This window comes from Bufo bufo, chromosome 1 (genome assembly GCF_905171765.1).
Source record: "Bufo bufo chromosome 1, aBufBuf1.1, whole genome shotgun sequence".
Lineage (NCBI taxonomy): Eukaryota > Metazoa > Chordata > Amphibia > Anura > Bufonidae > Bufo > Bufo bufo.
Window position 1 is genome coordinate 17,476,927 of NC_053389.1, and position 17,503 is coordinate 17,494,429.

The 17,503-nt window shown below is 42.2% G+C and overlaps 1 protein-coding gene across 1 annotated transcript in view; it reads left to right on the forward strand.

Moving 5' to 3' along the window:
* LOC120991506 (sialic acid-binding Ig-like lectin 12) overlaps positions 1-17,503 on the forward strand; it is a 95,379-nt gene that overhangs the window by 41,536 nt on the left and 36,340 nt on the right. The window contains exon 7 of the mRNA XM_040420575.1: positions 2,952-3,156. Within this exon, the coding sequence (XP_040276509.1) occupies positions 2,952-3,156 (205 nt within the window). The remainder of the gene's footprint in view (positions 1-2,951; positions 3,157-17,503) is intronic.

Consider the following 17,503-nt stretch of genomic DNA (forward strand, 5'->3'; position numbering starts at 1 on the left):
CCATTTATTTCAGTAATGCAGCTTAAAATTTGAATATTGTGAAAAGGTTTAATATTCTAGGCTCAAAGTGTCAGCTAATTAATCCATACCCCCTGAGCAAAGGGAACCTCAAAATGGTGACTTTGGGGTTTTCATAAGCTGTAAGCCATAATCATCCAAATTATAACAAATAAAGGCTTGAAATGTCTCACTTTGCCTGTAATGAGTCTCATATGTTAGTTTCACCTTTTAAGTTTTATTACTGAAATAAATGAACTTTACATGATATTCGAATTTTTTGAGTTTCACCTATATATAAAATGTGGAGCTTAGAAGATGAAAAATACACCAAAAAAAAATAAACAATAAATGATGATATTTGGGGAGGAGCTTAGGCTGTCATATAACACAAGGTTTCTTTCCTCGAGAAGCTCTCTTTTCAAAAGAAGACAATCACAGACCACATAAATATCAAACAGTTCAACCTTTACTGACCTCAGTCTTGCAGTTAGTATCCATTTACACTGAGTGGTTTCAAGAAGTGCAATTGTTTGGTGGCTTCAGGATACACAAGGTGATGCAGTTTCGAAACATAAAAAAAAATAATGAATTGAACACTAAAAAGTTAGAAACCAACTTTATTAGTCAACTAACTTGGACTTATGCATTTCACTCCAGTGTTTATACTGATATAATGCATCTCCCCTTTGCAGCCTACTCATCCATTTTGGAGATGGCACACAGGTCATGGTCTGGCTCTGTAATGTGACTTCAGCATTGCGTTGGCTCTCTGTGGTCCCCTGTGCACTGTTCTTTCCCACTGAACTGGCCAGAACACGCATGGTGCTCAGTTCTCATCTGCAGACACTCCTGTTGCTACTTGTGTGTCTCTCTCTCTCTCTTACATTCTACCAGGAATTTCTTGTCTAGTCTTAAAATGGCTTGCCTACAAGTCTCCTGAACTTTGTTTCCACCCTTATTTGTTGGATATATCAGATACAAAGCCCTTAGATACTGTGTTAGGCTCTTCATGCACAATGAGTGCAACCTCTCTGGGTATTACAGATGGGTCCCTGTTGTCTCTTCAACTACACCCAGACTATGTTAATTCACATAGTCTCATACCAAACTCTCAACTGTTTCTACTTATCCATGACAATTTCTCTCTCTTTGGTCATGGGACGATCAGACCCCACTTCAGGCCCTCCTCACACTCACTCAATCAGATGGTGGGTCAGCTTTTACACCAAAGGCTGCTTTCATGCTACCCTTCCCACTGACTAGTCCACCCAATCCAGTCTAATTCATGACTAAACTATCATACACATATAAAGCCTGTACAAGAATCCACTGTAGCTATTTCATCAGACTATTAAGATATGCAGTGGAATAGCAAGGGGGGGAGGGGGCGGCAAACGGGGCAATGGGCACAGAGGGTTGAGGGCACATCCAGGCAGTTCAGTGATTTACATGGTGAAATAGGGAGTCGTCCGCTCCCTACTTCACCCTTTAAATGAGTTCTGTTGTTCCCCAGCAGGCCACACATATTGATACTGGCTGTGTAGGAGGAGTGGGGAAGACAGGGAGCCTACACAGCCAGGGACCCGAACTTGACCCTAACTTGACCCCGAACCCCATTGAAGTCAATGGGGACCCAAACTTTGGGGCACTAAAATGGCTATAAAAAAGTAATAGAAAGGGCTAGAGGGCTGAAAAAGGAAGCAACATGGGGGTAAGAGCAGGACAATTGCCCTGCAAACAAATGTGGATAGGGAATGACTTAAAATAGCATAAAATATAAAAAAAAGTAAAACATAATGATCTTGAACTAGGAGGCGGAAGTCAAAGTGGAGTAGGAGGTTGAGGAGGCGGTGGATGTGGTGGTGTAGGTGGAAGCGGTGGTGGAGGAGGAGGTAGCCAACACAGTTTTTGTATATTTTTTTTTTTTTCCTCTATTTTTGTAATTTTTTATTTTTTATTTTATTTGGGAAGACCCCATAAAATTGGGAAATAGAAAAGAGAATGCAAAGAGAAAGTGTGCTGCAGTATAACAATGGCTGGGTGAGGCCGGTATACATGTTTATTCTGCACAAGGTACGGACAAGTCCTGAGGGATCCCTGCCTGGTTTATTTTAATGAACGTGAGCTTGTCCACATTGGCTGTGGACAGGCGGCTGCGCTTGTCTGTGATGACGCCCCCTGCCGTGCTAAACAAATGTTCAGACAATACCCTGGCTGCAGGGCAGGCCAGCACCTCCAAGTCATAAAGGGCAAGCTCAGGCCATGTGCCCAATTTGCAGACCCAGAAGTTGAATGGGGCAGACCCATCAGTCAGTACGTGTAGGCGTGTGCACACATGCTGCTCCACCATGTTGCTGAAATGCTACCTCCTGCTAAGACGTTCCATATCAGCTGGTGCTGCTGCAGCCTTTCAACAAGCTTTATTAAATGCCCGAACAACAAACTCAAGCCCGAACTTTTCTGGCAAAGTTCGGATTTGGGTCCGGTTACCAAAAACGATGATAGCAGTGGCTTCCTCTGTGGTACAATTTTGCTGTCATCATTTAGGAAACATTCTTTTGAGCTGGGAACAGGCCCACATAACGATCTCTAACCTCTGATTCACTACCTCCATGACCTCCAGTCAAGCCTTTCTATCCATAGAGGAACAAACTTGCTCTACACAGATCTTCAGAATTCAGGTCCTGACACAGGTCATCAACAAGCTCTGACACTAGTAAACACCAACTCTTCCTGGGGCTTGCCAGTCACCTGTACCTACAGTATGTTTCGACTGTCACCCTCAAGGCTCTCATTCAATGAGATAATCAGAGCACAGCATGCTTAATGGGCACCACAGCCTGTCATCTCTAAGCCAACACGTAGTCCATTCAAAGGAATAAGCAACCATAAAAAAGATACACACCAGTCCATTACTCAGTTAACGGCTCTTACATTCATATCTACTTTAGCCTAAAGACAACAGTTTGTCTGCAGCCACAGATAATGAGATGATGAACTCTGTTTCATCCAGATTTCTACTGCATAATTTGTACTTAAAGTTCTACAATCTCTGTTCAATCTTTACTCAAGGTAAACCAAGCATTCATTTCAATATCACGATGAAGGAAATCATGTTGATCTATCTTGTGGTTATCCATTCTCTCTTCTGGGAAGGTAAGAATGACTTCAAATTCTGGATAATAATATATTCACAAAGTGACTCAACATAATCTATAAAACGGTTAAAAAAAACTCTTCTTACATAAAATCCTACTGGATACTGAGTAAGACTCTGTTCACACCTGCTTTCATCATTTCCATTGTTCTGCTCTTTTTTATGAGAAGAAGAATGAAAATGACAGATGTGTAAAATCTGTCAGATTTCGTTTATGGTAACTGTCATTTTACCAGGCAAAAAAGTGCAGTATGCAACAGAGGTTAGAAGTCACTTGTGGTGTGAATACAACCTAACATTACATTCACACGACCGTTGAATAAAAATTAAAGGGTATGTACACCTTGGGAGGCAATTTTTTAAATACTACTTTCACTTTGTGCTGGTCATCTAATAAACCTTATATCTAAACTACTGAGAGGTCATAAATAGAGATGAGCAAATTTCTCAAAAATTCGATTCGGCCGGTTCGCCAAATTTTCAGAATTATTTTAGATTCTAATTTATTTGCGGTGAATCGCGTTAAAAGAAGCTATTTCCTGGCTGCAGAGAGCCTGTGAAATAATACTGTGAGTCAGTATGACAAGCTGATGACAGGCTTTACTCTTATAATCAAGTACACACTTCACTTATTTGGGCAGTTATGGGGCCAGAACTGACCAAATAACTGAAGTATGAACTCAGCCTTGCAGGTCGATGTTAGCGCCAAGAAAAGGCGCATTCCTTTTACATTCCATAGCAGTAAGTTTGTGTTGACGTCACTGATTATTTTGCCCTTCCTCTGATCTGTCAGAACAATAACTAGAGATGGCCTTGCAGTTCGCCCGGCGGTCGTTTCGCGGCGAATTTCGGTCGTTCGTGATTCGCCGAACATGCAAACATATGGCGATGTTCGTGTGCGCCATATTCTTTTGCATTGCGATGAACTTTGACCCATGACACATCCATCAGGTGGGACAGGACAGCCAATTGAAACGTTTCAGCACATGGACACACCCCCACCCTATAAAAGAACCTGATCTGGCAGCCATTTTACATTCTGTGTTTTGCCAGTGTAGGGAGAGGTTGTTGTGTGGAGCAGGAACAGGCTGTTAGGGACACCAAACGCTATCTAATAGGGCCACAAAAGTCCTTTTAAAGACTGGTATAGGTGTGCTATTGATAGGTGTGATATACTTATTAGTGATGAGTGAGCACCAAAGTATTTGGGTGTTCGGCCTGAACACATTGCTATATTTGAGTGCTCGGCCGAGCACCCGAGTATAATGGAAGTTAATGGGAGATAACCAAGTACCCCCTGCTCGGAAGAGAAGAGGGTGTGTGGTTCATAAAAAAAGGTTAGAAATTGATGGAAACCCCAGCAAAATGGTTTGGAAACAGCATTAAGAGGATAGCTGGATGCATCTTAGACTCCTATTATGTACAACATACAATAGACAACCATACAAAGGATATATGCCAAAAGCCAGGTATGTGCAATCCATCAATCTATCCATGAGACAGATGACAGGCTTAGTCAATACCTTACAATGGCAGCCTTGTACACTATGAGATATTCCAAACCAGCTCTCATCTGACTGAGAACCAGTAAACCTCAAAGTTATTTTGCATCTGTTGGATGGTTTGGGTGGACCTGCACACCTAGATCAATATCATTAGGGCGACAAAAACTTTTCTGATTGTCCAAACATAATATTCAATAACCTTTCTATACAGTTTTGTCATGTATAAACTTTATTTGCATAAACATGGGCATATGGGAAAGACATGCAAATGAGCAGAATCTGCCACTAATGAGTTATGAACAGCGCCCTCTTTTGGTTTCACAGTCATATGACAAGACAAATATTCTTGTCAGAAGACTATAAAACCAATAAAGGGCACTGTTCATAATTCAATAGCGCCATCTATTGGTTTCATAGTCTTTTGACAAGAATATTAGACTGAGTCTTATGACAAGCTTATCAGTGTAGCCTTTTGCATGGAAAATTTGCGATAAAAATTGGCAATTAGAATATTTGCAATCTACACTAGGATGATATCTGACACTGGGAAAGCTGGGTAATAACTCAGTGATAAAATCTGACACTGGGAAAGCTGGGTAATAACTCACGATCTACACTGAGTTATTACCTAGCTTTTCCAGTGTCAGATATTATCACTGACTTACTACATAATTATTACATAATATTCGCTATATTGCTATATATTCTGAGGTGCCTGGGGTTCTCCCATTGAATTCCATTGTATTAAATTGTATTCTAGCACCCAAATTATTCGGCCGAGCACTCGGATCAGCCGCGCATAGCGATGCTCGAGCCGAACAGTAGTTTGGCCGAGCATGCTCGCTCATCACTAATACTTATAATATACTTTCTAACATAGAATTATATTATATTGCATTTATATTGTGCAGCAGTTGTGTGCGGTTCTGCTGCGATACCACAGCTAAATAAAAGGAACAAACGCTATTGGAACAATTAATTGCAACGCGTGTGATATACCTGTTGCCCCCCAAAAAAACAGATTGAGGGGTGTGATATATACGGGATCTATAATATACTTTCTAACATAGAAATTATATTATAGTGCATTTGTATTGTGCAGCAGTTGTGTGCGGTTCTGCTGCGATACCGCAGCTAGATAGAGGGACAAACGCTATTGGAACAATTAATTGCAATGAGTGTGATATACCTGTTGCCCCAAAAAAACTGATTGAGGGGTGTGATATACCTATAATATACTTTCTAACATAGAAATTATATTATAGTGCATTTGTATTGTGCAGCAGTTGTGTGCGGTTCTGCTGCGATACCGCAGCTAGATAGAGTTACAAATGCTATTAGAACAACTAATTGCAATGGGTGTGATATACCTGTTGCCCCCCCAAAAAATTATTGAGGGGTGTGATATACCTATAATATACTTTCTAACATAGAATCATATTATAGTGCATTTGTATTGTGCAGCAGTTGTGTGCGGTTCTGCTGCGATACCGCAGCTAGATAGAGGGACAAATGCTATTGGAACAACTAATTGCAACGTGTGTGATATACCTGTTTCCCCCAAAAAAAAATTATTGAGGGGTGTGATATACCTATAATATAATTTCTAACATAGAAATATTATATTGCATTTGTATTATGCAGCAGTTGTGTGCGGTTCTGCTGCGATACCGCAGCTAGATAGAGAGACAAACGTTTATGGAACAACTAATTGCAACCAGTGTGATATACGGTACCTGTTGCCCCCCAAAAAAACTGATTGAGAGGTGTGATACACGGTATCTATAATATACTTTCTAACATAGAAATTATATTATAGTGCATTTGTATTGTGAAGCAGTTGTGTGCGGTTCTTCTGCATTACCGCAACTAGATAGAGGGACAAATGCTATTGGAACAACTAATTGCAACGCGTGTGATATACCTGTTGCCCCCAAAAAACTGACTGAGGGGTGTGATCTACCTATAATAATCTTTCTAACATAGAAAGTATATTATAGTGCATTTGTATTGTGCAGCAGTTTTGTTCCGTTCTGCTGCGATACTGCAGGTATATACAGGGACAAGCGCTATTGGAACAATTAATTGCAATGAGTGTGATATACCTGTTGCCCCAAAAAAACTGATTGAGGGGTGTGATATACCTATAATATACTTTCTAACATAGAAATTATATTATAGTGCATTTGTATTGTGCAGCAGTTGTGTGCGGTTCTGCCACGATACCGCAGCTAGATAGAGTGACAAATGCTATTAGAACAACTAATTGCAATGGGTGTGATATACCTGTTGCCCCCAAAAAAATTATTGAGGGGTGTGATATACCTATAATATACTTTCTAACATAGAATCATATTATAGTGCATTTGTATTGTGCAGCAGTTGTGTGCGGTTCTGCTGCGATACCGCAGCTAGATAGAGGGACAAATGCTATTGGAACAACTAATTGCAACGTGTGTGATATACCTGTTTCCCTCAAAAAAAAATTATTGAGGGGTGTGATATACCTATAATATAATTTCTAACATAGAAATTATATTATATTGCATTTGTATTATGCAGCAGTTGTGTGCGGTTCTGCTGCGATACCGCAGTGATATAGAGGGACAAAACGCTATTGGAACAACTAATTGCAACCAGTGTGATATACGGTACCTGTTGCCCCCCAAAAAAACTGATTGAGAGGTGTGATACACGGTATCTATAATATACTTTCTAACATAGAAATTATATTATAGTGCATTTGTATTGTGAAGCAGTTGTGTGCGGTTCTTCTGCAATACCGCAACTAGATAGAGGGACAAATGCTATTGGAACAACTAATTGCAACGCATGTGATATACCTGTTGCCCCAAAAAAACTGACTGAGGGGTGTGATCTACCTATAATTTACTTTCTAACATAGAAAGTATATTATAGTGCATTTGTATTGTAAATTTCACAATAGTGGGTTGCTGAATTAATACTTAACATTTATTAGTATCAAAAATTAAACTAATGGGCCCTTAGTATATAGAAAAAATCTCTAGACTGAGTGCATAAGATGCTACATACAAATCTCCGCTGGCGGATGCCAATCCGGAGAGAGGGGTATGGACCAAAAAATGAGAAGGGATAGATATAAAGATAGTTTGAGAAGAAAGGATGCGTAGTAAGAGGGACACACTGCTGGGTCAATAACCCTAGGGGTCCCTTAACCTAACTTCTCAACACTCCATATAGTCTACCACAGACCCTAGATGGCCCTGCCTAAACATGGACTGCCCAGCTTTGTCCGAAAGATAGAGTGTGGTCTCTAAACTAGGGGAAAACAGTCAATTATGAGAGAAACGAGGGCAGTATAGACTGACAAACAAAACATATAGCGACCTATAATTGAACAATTTTACTGTAACTATAGGTAAGAATGCTCAGGAATAGATGCTAAGTCCCAAGTCAATGAGAAAATGTCCCGACGCGTTTCCTTGAAGGTTAGCAAATCTTCAGGGGACTAAAACCTTAAATTGTATCGGTCACTGAGTTGGCTGAAATATAGATGTCACATTCAGTCAACCATATCAAGTTCTGCAAAAAGGTAGCTCTCAAGTATCAAAGATATAGCTACACAGGTAGTGTACAGAGATCTTGTTTTTTTACCAAAGAAGACTCAAGGGACCCCCTGTGTATCCACCTATTGCAGGGTCACAGACTTAAAAGACATATAAGTGAAGGGGTCTCGAGTCACTCCGGTTCAAATGACTAAAGCAAGCTAGTGACCACCTGTTCCAGGATCACTAGTTCAGTTCATCAATCATAAACAATATATCAAGTGACTAACTGTTCAAAAGTCACTTGAAATGTACAGTGTATCAATTAGACCACCAAAAACTAAAGTCCAAGTGTAAGACAATATATGTAGCCTGGTTTACACTCAAAAAGATGCTAAAAAATAGCTGGCTCTCCAGCGTTGAAACGGCTTTACTGGTGTAGTATGATACCCCAGCAGGTAATCATAAGCCGTTCAACACAGTGTGCCAAGAAGCGCTGTGCAGCAAATGATATTCAATCGCACAATCAGCAAAGTACTTTGCCTAAAGGCACTGTGCAACATTGATGTTTGATCACACAGTCAGCAGAGTACTTATCTGTACAGTCATAGTGCTCCGACTGTCCACAGAGAGGTGCGGGTGTCACTCCTTGGCATTCCGCGTATGGCAGCTGCACCGAGGGTGAGGTCGCGGCTCATTTAAAAAGGCCGCCTTGTACCGCCCATTCTCCGCCCAGTGACGTCATCACGTCACCTGGTCGGGTCACGTGACAATAGCACGTGAATGTTTACCGACCAGATGACCCGGCCGTGGTGGGAGGCGCCAAGCAAATCATACTGTCATGGCAACCGCAAAAGCGACAACCATCTCCACACACTACAGGCCTCGATCGCTCAGCTGTCAATCCAGCGGTCGCCATGGCTATAGCGCCACCCCACTCACGCAGGATTATTGGTGTCTCAAAGGGCAGATTTGTTTCAATGTGTCAGTGAAGCGAGCAGGCTAAGCAGCTCCACCTGGCACTTAAAACAGTAGGAACTTATCTAAGGGATCAATAAGGTCATTGATCACCAGATAGTAACATAGAGTTTATATAGCTGGATATTGATAATAATAACTGCGTCGATATTAACTGTAGAATGCTTCCAAAAATCAAAACAGCAATGACAACAAGCCAAGAACGAGAGGGAGAGATAAGACAGGTAGGCGTAGTTTAAAGTACAGATGAGTAGTACATGGTGGTATCTATAAGACTGAGGTCTAGGGATCAATGTAGCTATTGAATGACAATTGTTCATTCAATCCCAAAGGAGCCACAGTCTGCAATTGAAAAATCCACCAAGTCTCCCTCTGTAAAATCCTCCTGTCCCAGTCTCCCCCTCGTCTTGGCCTCTGAACCATTTCTATTCCCATAAACTTGAGGCCAGATGTGTCGCCCCCATGTATAGTATTAATATGTGTGGCTATGGGTGTATCCCTGTCATTCCTGACATCACCCAGATGTTCCCCAACCCGTCGACGGAGTTCACGGGTGGTTTTGCCCACATATTCAAGGCCACATATGCAATTGGCTTTATATATCACGCCCCTTGTGCGGCAGTTCACAAAATGTCTAACCTGGTACATCGTACCAGTGACATTACTACAAAAAGAGCGTCCCTGTATAATATGAGGGCATGCCACGCAGCCACTGCAGCGAAAACTGCCAATAGGAGGCCGAAGCCAGGTCTCCCTCACCTCCTGGTTCTCGCTGAAGTGGCTGTGGACCAGCCGGTCCTTTAGGCTCAAACCCCTGCGATATGTGACCTGTGCTGTCTCAGAGACCACATGTTTTATATCAGGGTCAAGTAGGAGGACCTCCCAGTGGTTCCTAAGGATCTGTTTCACTTCATTTGAAGCGCCATCAAACGTGCCTATCAGGCGTATCAGACCACTGGTTGTTGTTTTCGGTTTAGGGTATAATAGTTCATCCCTATTACTATTACAGGCCCTCCTATAGGCTGATCTCAGGACAACATCAGGGTACCCCCTCTCACGAAACCTGCACCGCAAATCCCCGGCCTGTTTTTTGAAGTCATGCCAGGTGGAACAGTTCCTCCTAATACGTAGGTACTGTCCCACCGGTATCCCTCTCTTTAGGGGTTGTGGATGATGACTTGTCCAATGTAGCAGTGCATTCGTGGAGGTGGGTTTCCTGAATGTTTTAGTTTGTAGCATGTTGTCCTTATCCCTTGATATCTCTATATCAAGAAAGGGCAAGGTGTTACTTTTATACTCAAAGGTGAATTTCATATTGATGGAGTTAACATTAAGTTCTTTAATGAACGCAATAAATTCACTCTCCTTGCCCTTCCAGACGACAAAAATGTCGTCTATGAATCTGGCCCAAGTCAAGACACATGGGATATGGTTACTGGGTGCATCGCTGAACACCAGGGTCCGTTCCCACCAGCCCAGGAACAAATTAGCATACGATGGGGCACAAGAACTCCCCATCACGGTGCCCCTGAGCTGGTGGTAAAGGACCCCGTCGAACAAAAAGAAATTTCTTGTCAAGACAAAATTCAATAAGCATAAAACAAATGAATTATGCAGATGGAATTGACGTCCCCTTGTATTTAGGAATGTTTCTACTGCCCTCATACCTAGGGCATGGGGTATTGAGGAGTATAACGCCTCCACATCAATTGAGGCCAGAGATGTACCCTCCTCCATGGATATCCCCTCAAGCCGACCCAAAAGGTCGCTCGTATCCCTCAGGTATGAGGGCAGGGTCCTGACAAAGGGTGCCAAAATGCGATCTATATAGATCCCCACATTCTGTGTCAAGCTGTTTACACCTGACACAATGGGGCGTCCTTTGACAGGGGTGCCACCCTTATGAATTTTGGGTAAACTATAAAAGGTGGCTATAGTTGGATGTTTTTTATAAAGGAAATCAAGTTCCTCCCCTGAGATCAGATCCTTTGCCTTGGCATCCCGTAGAATACAAATCAGTTCTTGCTGAAACATACCAGTGGGATCACTACTTAATTTTTCATAAGTGTCACCATCACTGAGTAAGGTCTGACACATTGTCTTATAGTCAATGGTGTCCATCAAGACAATGTTCCCCCCTTTGTCAGAGGGTTTAATAGTCAGATTTTTCTTCTGTTCAAGATCTTTTATAGATTTGTATTCAGCTTTGCTACAATTGAAGTCATGTGAAGAAGGTACCAATTTTGACAAATCCCGGCATACCTGATTGACAAATACGTCGATACAGGTAGGGTCCCCCGACGGTGGGGTTTTAACACTTTTATTTTTTAAGGTGGTAAATGGACCCTTGCCTTCCTGAGGTGTACTATCACTGAGACTAAATAAGAGACGGACATCTTTCAAAATTTCTGGCGAGACACCCATCTCCTTGCTTTCACGTTTCTCAACTAACGCAAAGTGTTTGCGCCACCTGAGTTTCCTCGCAAAGAGGTGGATGTCCCTCACCCAACTGAAAAGATCGAAACTGGATACAGGGACAAAAGAGAGGCCTTTGCTAAGGATACCTAACTCTGAATCCTGCAAAGACTGACTTGAAAGATTCACTATTTGGCTGTGTTTATCTGGGGCCTTGTTGTCTGTGAAGGTGGTTTTTGAGGGCCCCGATTGCGAAGTAGATAGGGTGTCTCTAAAAAATCAAATCCACCACCAGTCTGACCACCTCTTAAGTTGTTCCTGTCTCCCCTACGACCTCTTGTCTTCTGTCGGCCTCTGCCCCTACCTTTGTTGTAGTGGCCTGCCTCTCTCCCATTTTCAGAGGCATCAGTATCACTGGATGTGACATCCGTCTCAGGTCTTTTATTTTGTGATGCACCTCGATCTACAGTGGAGTAAACTCGGTTTTCCCTAAAGTCTTGAAGATCGCGATTGAATTGACGATGCTTCCGTTCTTTCAGATGGAACTGGAATTTTTCCAAAGCATTTTTAAGTTGTAATTCCTTGTTATTGAACTCAGTTTCGGTTTTAAATTTTTGGGTGAGCTCTATCTGTTCTCTCAGTTTGTTTTCTAGAACGACAAGATTATTCTTCTCCTCCTCCAGCAATAGCTGCATGAACCGCAACGAGCTTTTGGTGGCTTCCTCCTCCCATTTACTACTCAATGAAGCGGTTCTGCATCTATTAGCTGGCATCAAAGTGATCCTCAATCCTCTAGGGAAGATTCTATTCTTCAGGTAGTTTTCAATTGACTGAATCTCCCACCATGAAGTAATTTGCTCCTTGTAGATTTTAGTAAGATCTTTAAATGCTGCCTTGAATGAGGGTGCATATTTACTCTGGACTAGTGTTTTCTCAGAGAAAACCTCACTAGCCTCAGATAGTAATAATTGTTTGTCGACGCCAGTAAAAAGAAATCCAGCCATACTCTAAAAAATGAAAACAACTTAACACGACCAAAATGGAGGGTTTGATCAAACCGATGCTATTATAGTGGGCTAAACCCTTTATCCAATGAAAATTTCACAATAGTGGGTTGCTGAATTAATACTTAACATTTATTAGTATCAAAAATTAAACTAATGGGCCCTTAGTATATAGAAAAAATCTCTAGACTGAGTGCATAAGATGCTACATACAAATCTCCGCTGGCGGATGCCAATCCGGAGAGAGGGGTATGGACCAAAAAATGAGAAGGGATAGATATAAAGATAGTTTGAGAAGAAAGGATGCGTAGTAAGAGGGACACACTGCTGGGTCAATAACCCTAGGGGTCCCTTAACCTAACTTCTCAACACTCCATATAGTCTACCACAGACCCTAGATGGCCCTGCCTATACATGGACTGCCCAGCTTTGTCCGAAAGATAGAGTGTGGTCCCTAAACTAGGGGAAAACAGTCAATTATGAGAGAAAGGAGGGCAGTATAGACTGACAAACAAAACATATAGCGACCTATAATTGAACAATTTTACTGTAACTATAGGTAAGAATGCTCAAGAATAGATGCTAAGTCCCAAGTCAATGATAAAATGTCCCGACGCGTTTCCTTGAAGGTTAGTGGCAGTTATTGGCAGTTTTCGCTGCAGTGGCTGCGTGGCATGCCCTCATATTATACAGGGACGCTCTTTTTGTAGTAATGTCACTGGTACGATGTACCAGGTTAGACATTTTGTGAACTGCCGCACAAGGGGCGTGATATATAAAGCCAATTGCATATGTGGCCTTGAATATGTGGGCAAAACCACCCGTGAACTCCGTCGACGGGTTGGGGAACATCTGGGTGATGTCAGGAATGACAGGGATACACCCATAGCCACACATATTAATACTATACATGGGGGCGACACATCTGGCCTCAAGTTTATGGGAATAGAGATGGTTCAGAGGCCAAGACGAGGGGGAGACTGGGACAGGAGGATTTCACAGAGGGAGACTTGGTGGATTTTTCAATTGCAGACTGTGGCTCCTTTGGGATTGAATGAACAATTGTCATTCAATAGCTACATTGATCCCTAGACCTCAGTCTTATAGATACCACCATGTACTACTCATCTGTACTTTAAACTACGCCTACCTGTCTTATCTCTCCCTCTCGTTCTTGGCTTGTTGTCATTGCTGTTTTGATTTTTGGAAGCATTCTACAGTTAATATCGACGCAGTTATTATTATCAATATCCAGCTATATAAACTCTATGTTACTATCTGGTGATCAATGACCTTATTGATCCCTTAGATAAGTTCCTACTGTTTTAAGTGCCAGGTGGAGCTGCTTAGCCTGCTCGCTTCACTGACACATTGAAACAAATCTGCCCTTTGAGACACCAATAATCCTGCGTGAGTGGGGCGGCGCTATAGCCATGGCGACCGCTGGATTGACAGCTGAGCGATCGAGGCCTGTAGTGTGTGGAGATGGTTGTCGCTTTTGCGGTTGCCATGACAGTATGATTTGCTTGGCGCCTCCCACCACGGCCGGGTCATCTGGTCGGTAAACATTCACGTGCTATTGTCACGTGACCCGACCAGGTGACGTGATGACGTCACTGGGCGGAGAATGGGCGGTACAAGGCGGCCTTTTTAAATGAGCCGCGAACTCACCCTCGGTGCAGCTGCCATACGCGGAATGCCAAGGAGTGACACCCGCACCTCTCTGTGGACAGTCGGAGCACTATGACTGTACAGATAAGTACTCTGCTGACTGTGTGATTAAACATCAATGTTGCACAGTGCCTTTAGGCAAAGTACTTTGCTGATTGTGCGATTGAATATCATTTGCTGCACAGCGCTTCTTGGCACACTGTGTTGAACGGCTTATGATTACCTGCTGGGGTATCATACTACACCAGTAAAGCCGTTTCAACGCTGGAGAGCCAGCTATTTTTTAGCATCTTTTTGAGTGTAAACCAGGCTACATATATTGTCTTACACTTGGACTTTAGTTTTTGGTGGTCTAATTGATACACTGTACATTTCAAGTGACTTTTGAACAGTTAGTCACTTGATATATTGTTTATGATTGATGAACTGAACTAGTGATCCTGGAACAGGTGGTCACTAGCTTGCTTTAGTCATTTGAACCGGAGTGACTCGAGACCCCTTCACTTATATGTCTTTTAAGTCTGTGACCCTGCAATAGGTGGATACACAGGGGGTCCCTTGAGTCTTCTTTGGTAAAAAAAACAAGATCTCTGTACACTACCTGTGTAGCTATATCTTTGATACTTGAGAGCTACCTTTTTGCAGAACTTGATATGGTTGACTGAATGTGACATCTATATTTCAGCCAACTCAGTGACCGATACAATTTAAGGTTTTAGTCCCCTGAAGATTTGCTAACCTTCAAGGAAACGCGTCGGGACATTTTCTCATTGACTTGGGACTTAGCATCTATTCCTGAGCATTCTTACCTATAGTTACAGTAAAATTGTTCAATTATAGGTCGCTATATGTTTTGTTTGTCAGTCTATACTGCCCTCCTTTCTCTCATAATTGACTGTTTTCCCCTAGTTTAGGGACCACACTCTATCTTTCGGACAAAGCTGGGCAGTCCATGTTTAGGCAGGGCCATCTAGGGTCTGTGGTAGACTATATGGAGTGTTGAGAAGTTAGGTTAAGGGACCCCTAGGGTTATTGACCCAGCAGTGTGTCCCTCTTACTACGCATCCTTTCTTCTCAAACTATCTTTATATCTATCCCTTCTCATTTTTTGGTCCATACCCCTCTCTCCGGATTGGCATCCGCCAGCGGAGATTTGTATGTAGCATCTTATGCACTCAGTCTAGAGATTTTTTCTATATACTAAGGGCCCATTATTTTAATTTTTGATACTAATAAATGTTAAGTATTAATTCAGCAACCCACTATTGTGAAATTTTCATTGGATAAAGGGTTTAGCCCACTATAATAGCATCGGTTTGATCAAACCCTCCATTTTGGTCGTGTTAAGTTGTTTGCATTTGTATTGTGCAGCAGTTTTGTTCCGTTCTGCTGCGATACTGCAGGTATATACAGGGACAAGCGCTATTGGAACAACTATTTGCAACTGGTGTGATATACCTGTTGCCCCCCAAAAAACTGATTGAGTGGTGTGATATACCTGGCTCCACCAAATTCTGATTGAGGGTTGCGATATACCTGCTTCATCCAAATACTGATTGAGGGGTGTGATATACCTGTTTCCACGAAATACTGATTGAGGGGTGTGATATACCTGCTTCCACCAAATACTGATTGAGGGGTGCGATATACCTGCTTCCACCAAATACTGATTAAGGGGTGTGATATACCTGCTTCCACAAAATACTGATTGAGGGGTGCCAAATACCTTCTTCCACCAAATATTGATTGAGGGGTGTGATATACCTGCTTCCACCAAAAACTGATTGAGGGGTGCGATATATCTGCTTCCACCCAATACTAATTGAGGGCTGTGATATACCTGTTTCCACCAAATACTGATTGAGGGGTGCGATATATCTGCTTCCACCAAATACTGATTGAGGGGTGCGATATACCTGCTTCCACTAAATACTGATTGAGGGGCGTGATATACCTGCTTCCACAAAATACCTATTGAGGGGTGCCATATACCTTCTACCACCAAATACTGATTGAGTGCTGCAATATACCTGCTTTCACCAAATACTGATTGAGTGGTGCGATATACCTGCTTCCACCAAATACTGATTGAGTGGTGCGATATACCTGCTTCCACCAAATACTGATTGAGGGGTGCGATATACCTGCTTCCACCAAATACTGATTAAGGGGTGTGATATACCTGCTTCCACAAAATACTGATTGAGGGGTGCCAAATACCTTCTTCCACCAAATATTGATTGAGGGGTGTGATATACCTGCTTCCACCAAAAACTGATTGAGGGGTGCGATATATCTGCTTCCACCCAATACTAATTGAGGGCTGTGATATACCTGTTTCCACCAAATACTGATTGAGGGGTGCGATATACCTGCTTCCACCAAATACTAATTGAGGGGTGCGATATACCTGCTTTCACTAAATACTGATTGAGGGGCGTGATATACCTGCTTCCACAAAATACCTATTGAGGGGTGCCATATACCTTCTACCACCAAATACTGATTGAGTGCTGCAATATACCTGCTTTCACCAAATACTGATTGAGTGGTGCGATATACCTGCTTCCACCAAATACTGATTGAGGGGTGCGATATACCTGTTTCCACCAAATACTGATTAAGGGGTGCGATATACCTGCTTCCACAAAATACTGATTGAGGGGTGCGATGTACCTGTTTCCAGCCAAATACTGATTGAAGGCTGCAATATACCTGCACCAACCAAATACTGATTGAGGGGTGTAATATACCTGCTTCTTTGCTGGATTCTGTGGCTGGAGATACATTAGGTGGCAAATCATAATGAGGGGGTTATTATGGGGGACTTCAACTACCCAGATATAGACTGGGAAACTGAAACTTGTATATCTCATAAAGGAAACAGGACAATTACCTCTCCCAACTGGTTCAGGACCCGACTAGTGGGACGGCCATACTGGACTTATTATTAACCAATAGGCCTGACAGAACAACTGACCTGCAGGTTGGGGGACACCTGGGAAATAGTGACCATAAAATAATAACATTCCAATTATCATTCAAAAGAGCGTTTCTACAGGGAGAAACAAAAATACCAAACTTCAAAAAAGCAAAATTTAGCCAACTAAGAGAGGCCATAGGCCTAACTAACTGAGACAAAGTCACAGCCACAAAATGGAATATCTTTAAAAGCATCCTAAAATCTCATTGTGAGAGATACATACCGTATGGGAATAAAAGGTTAAGGAACAAAAAGAAAACAAT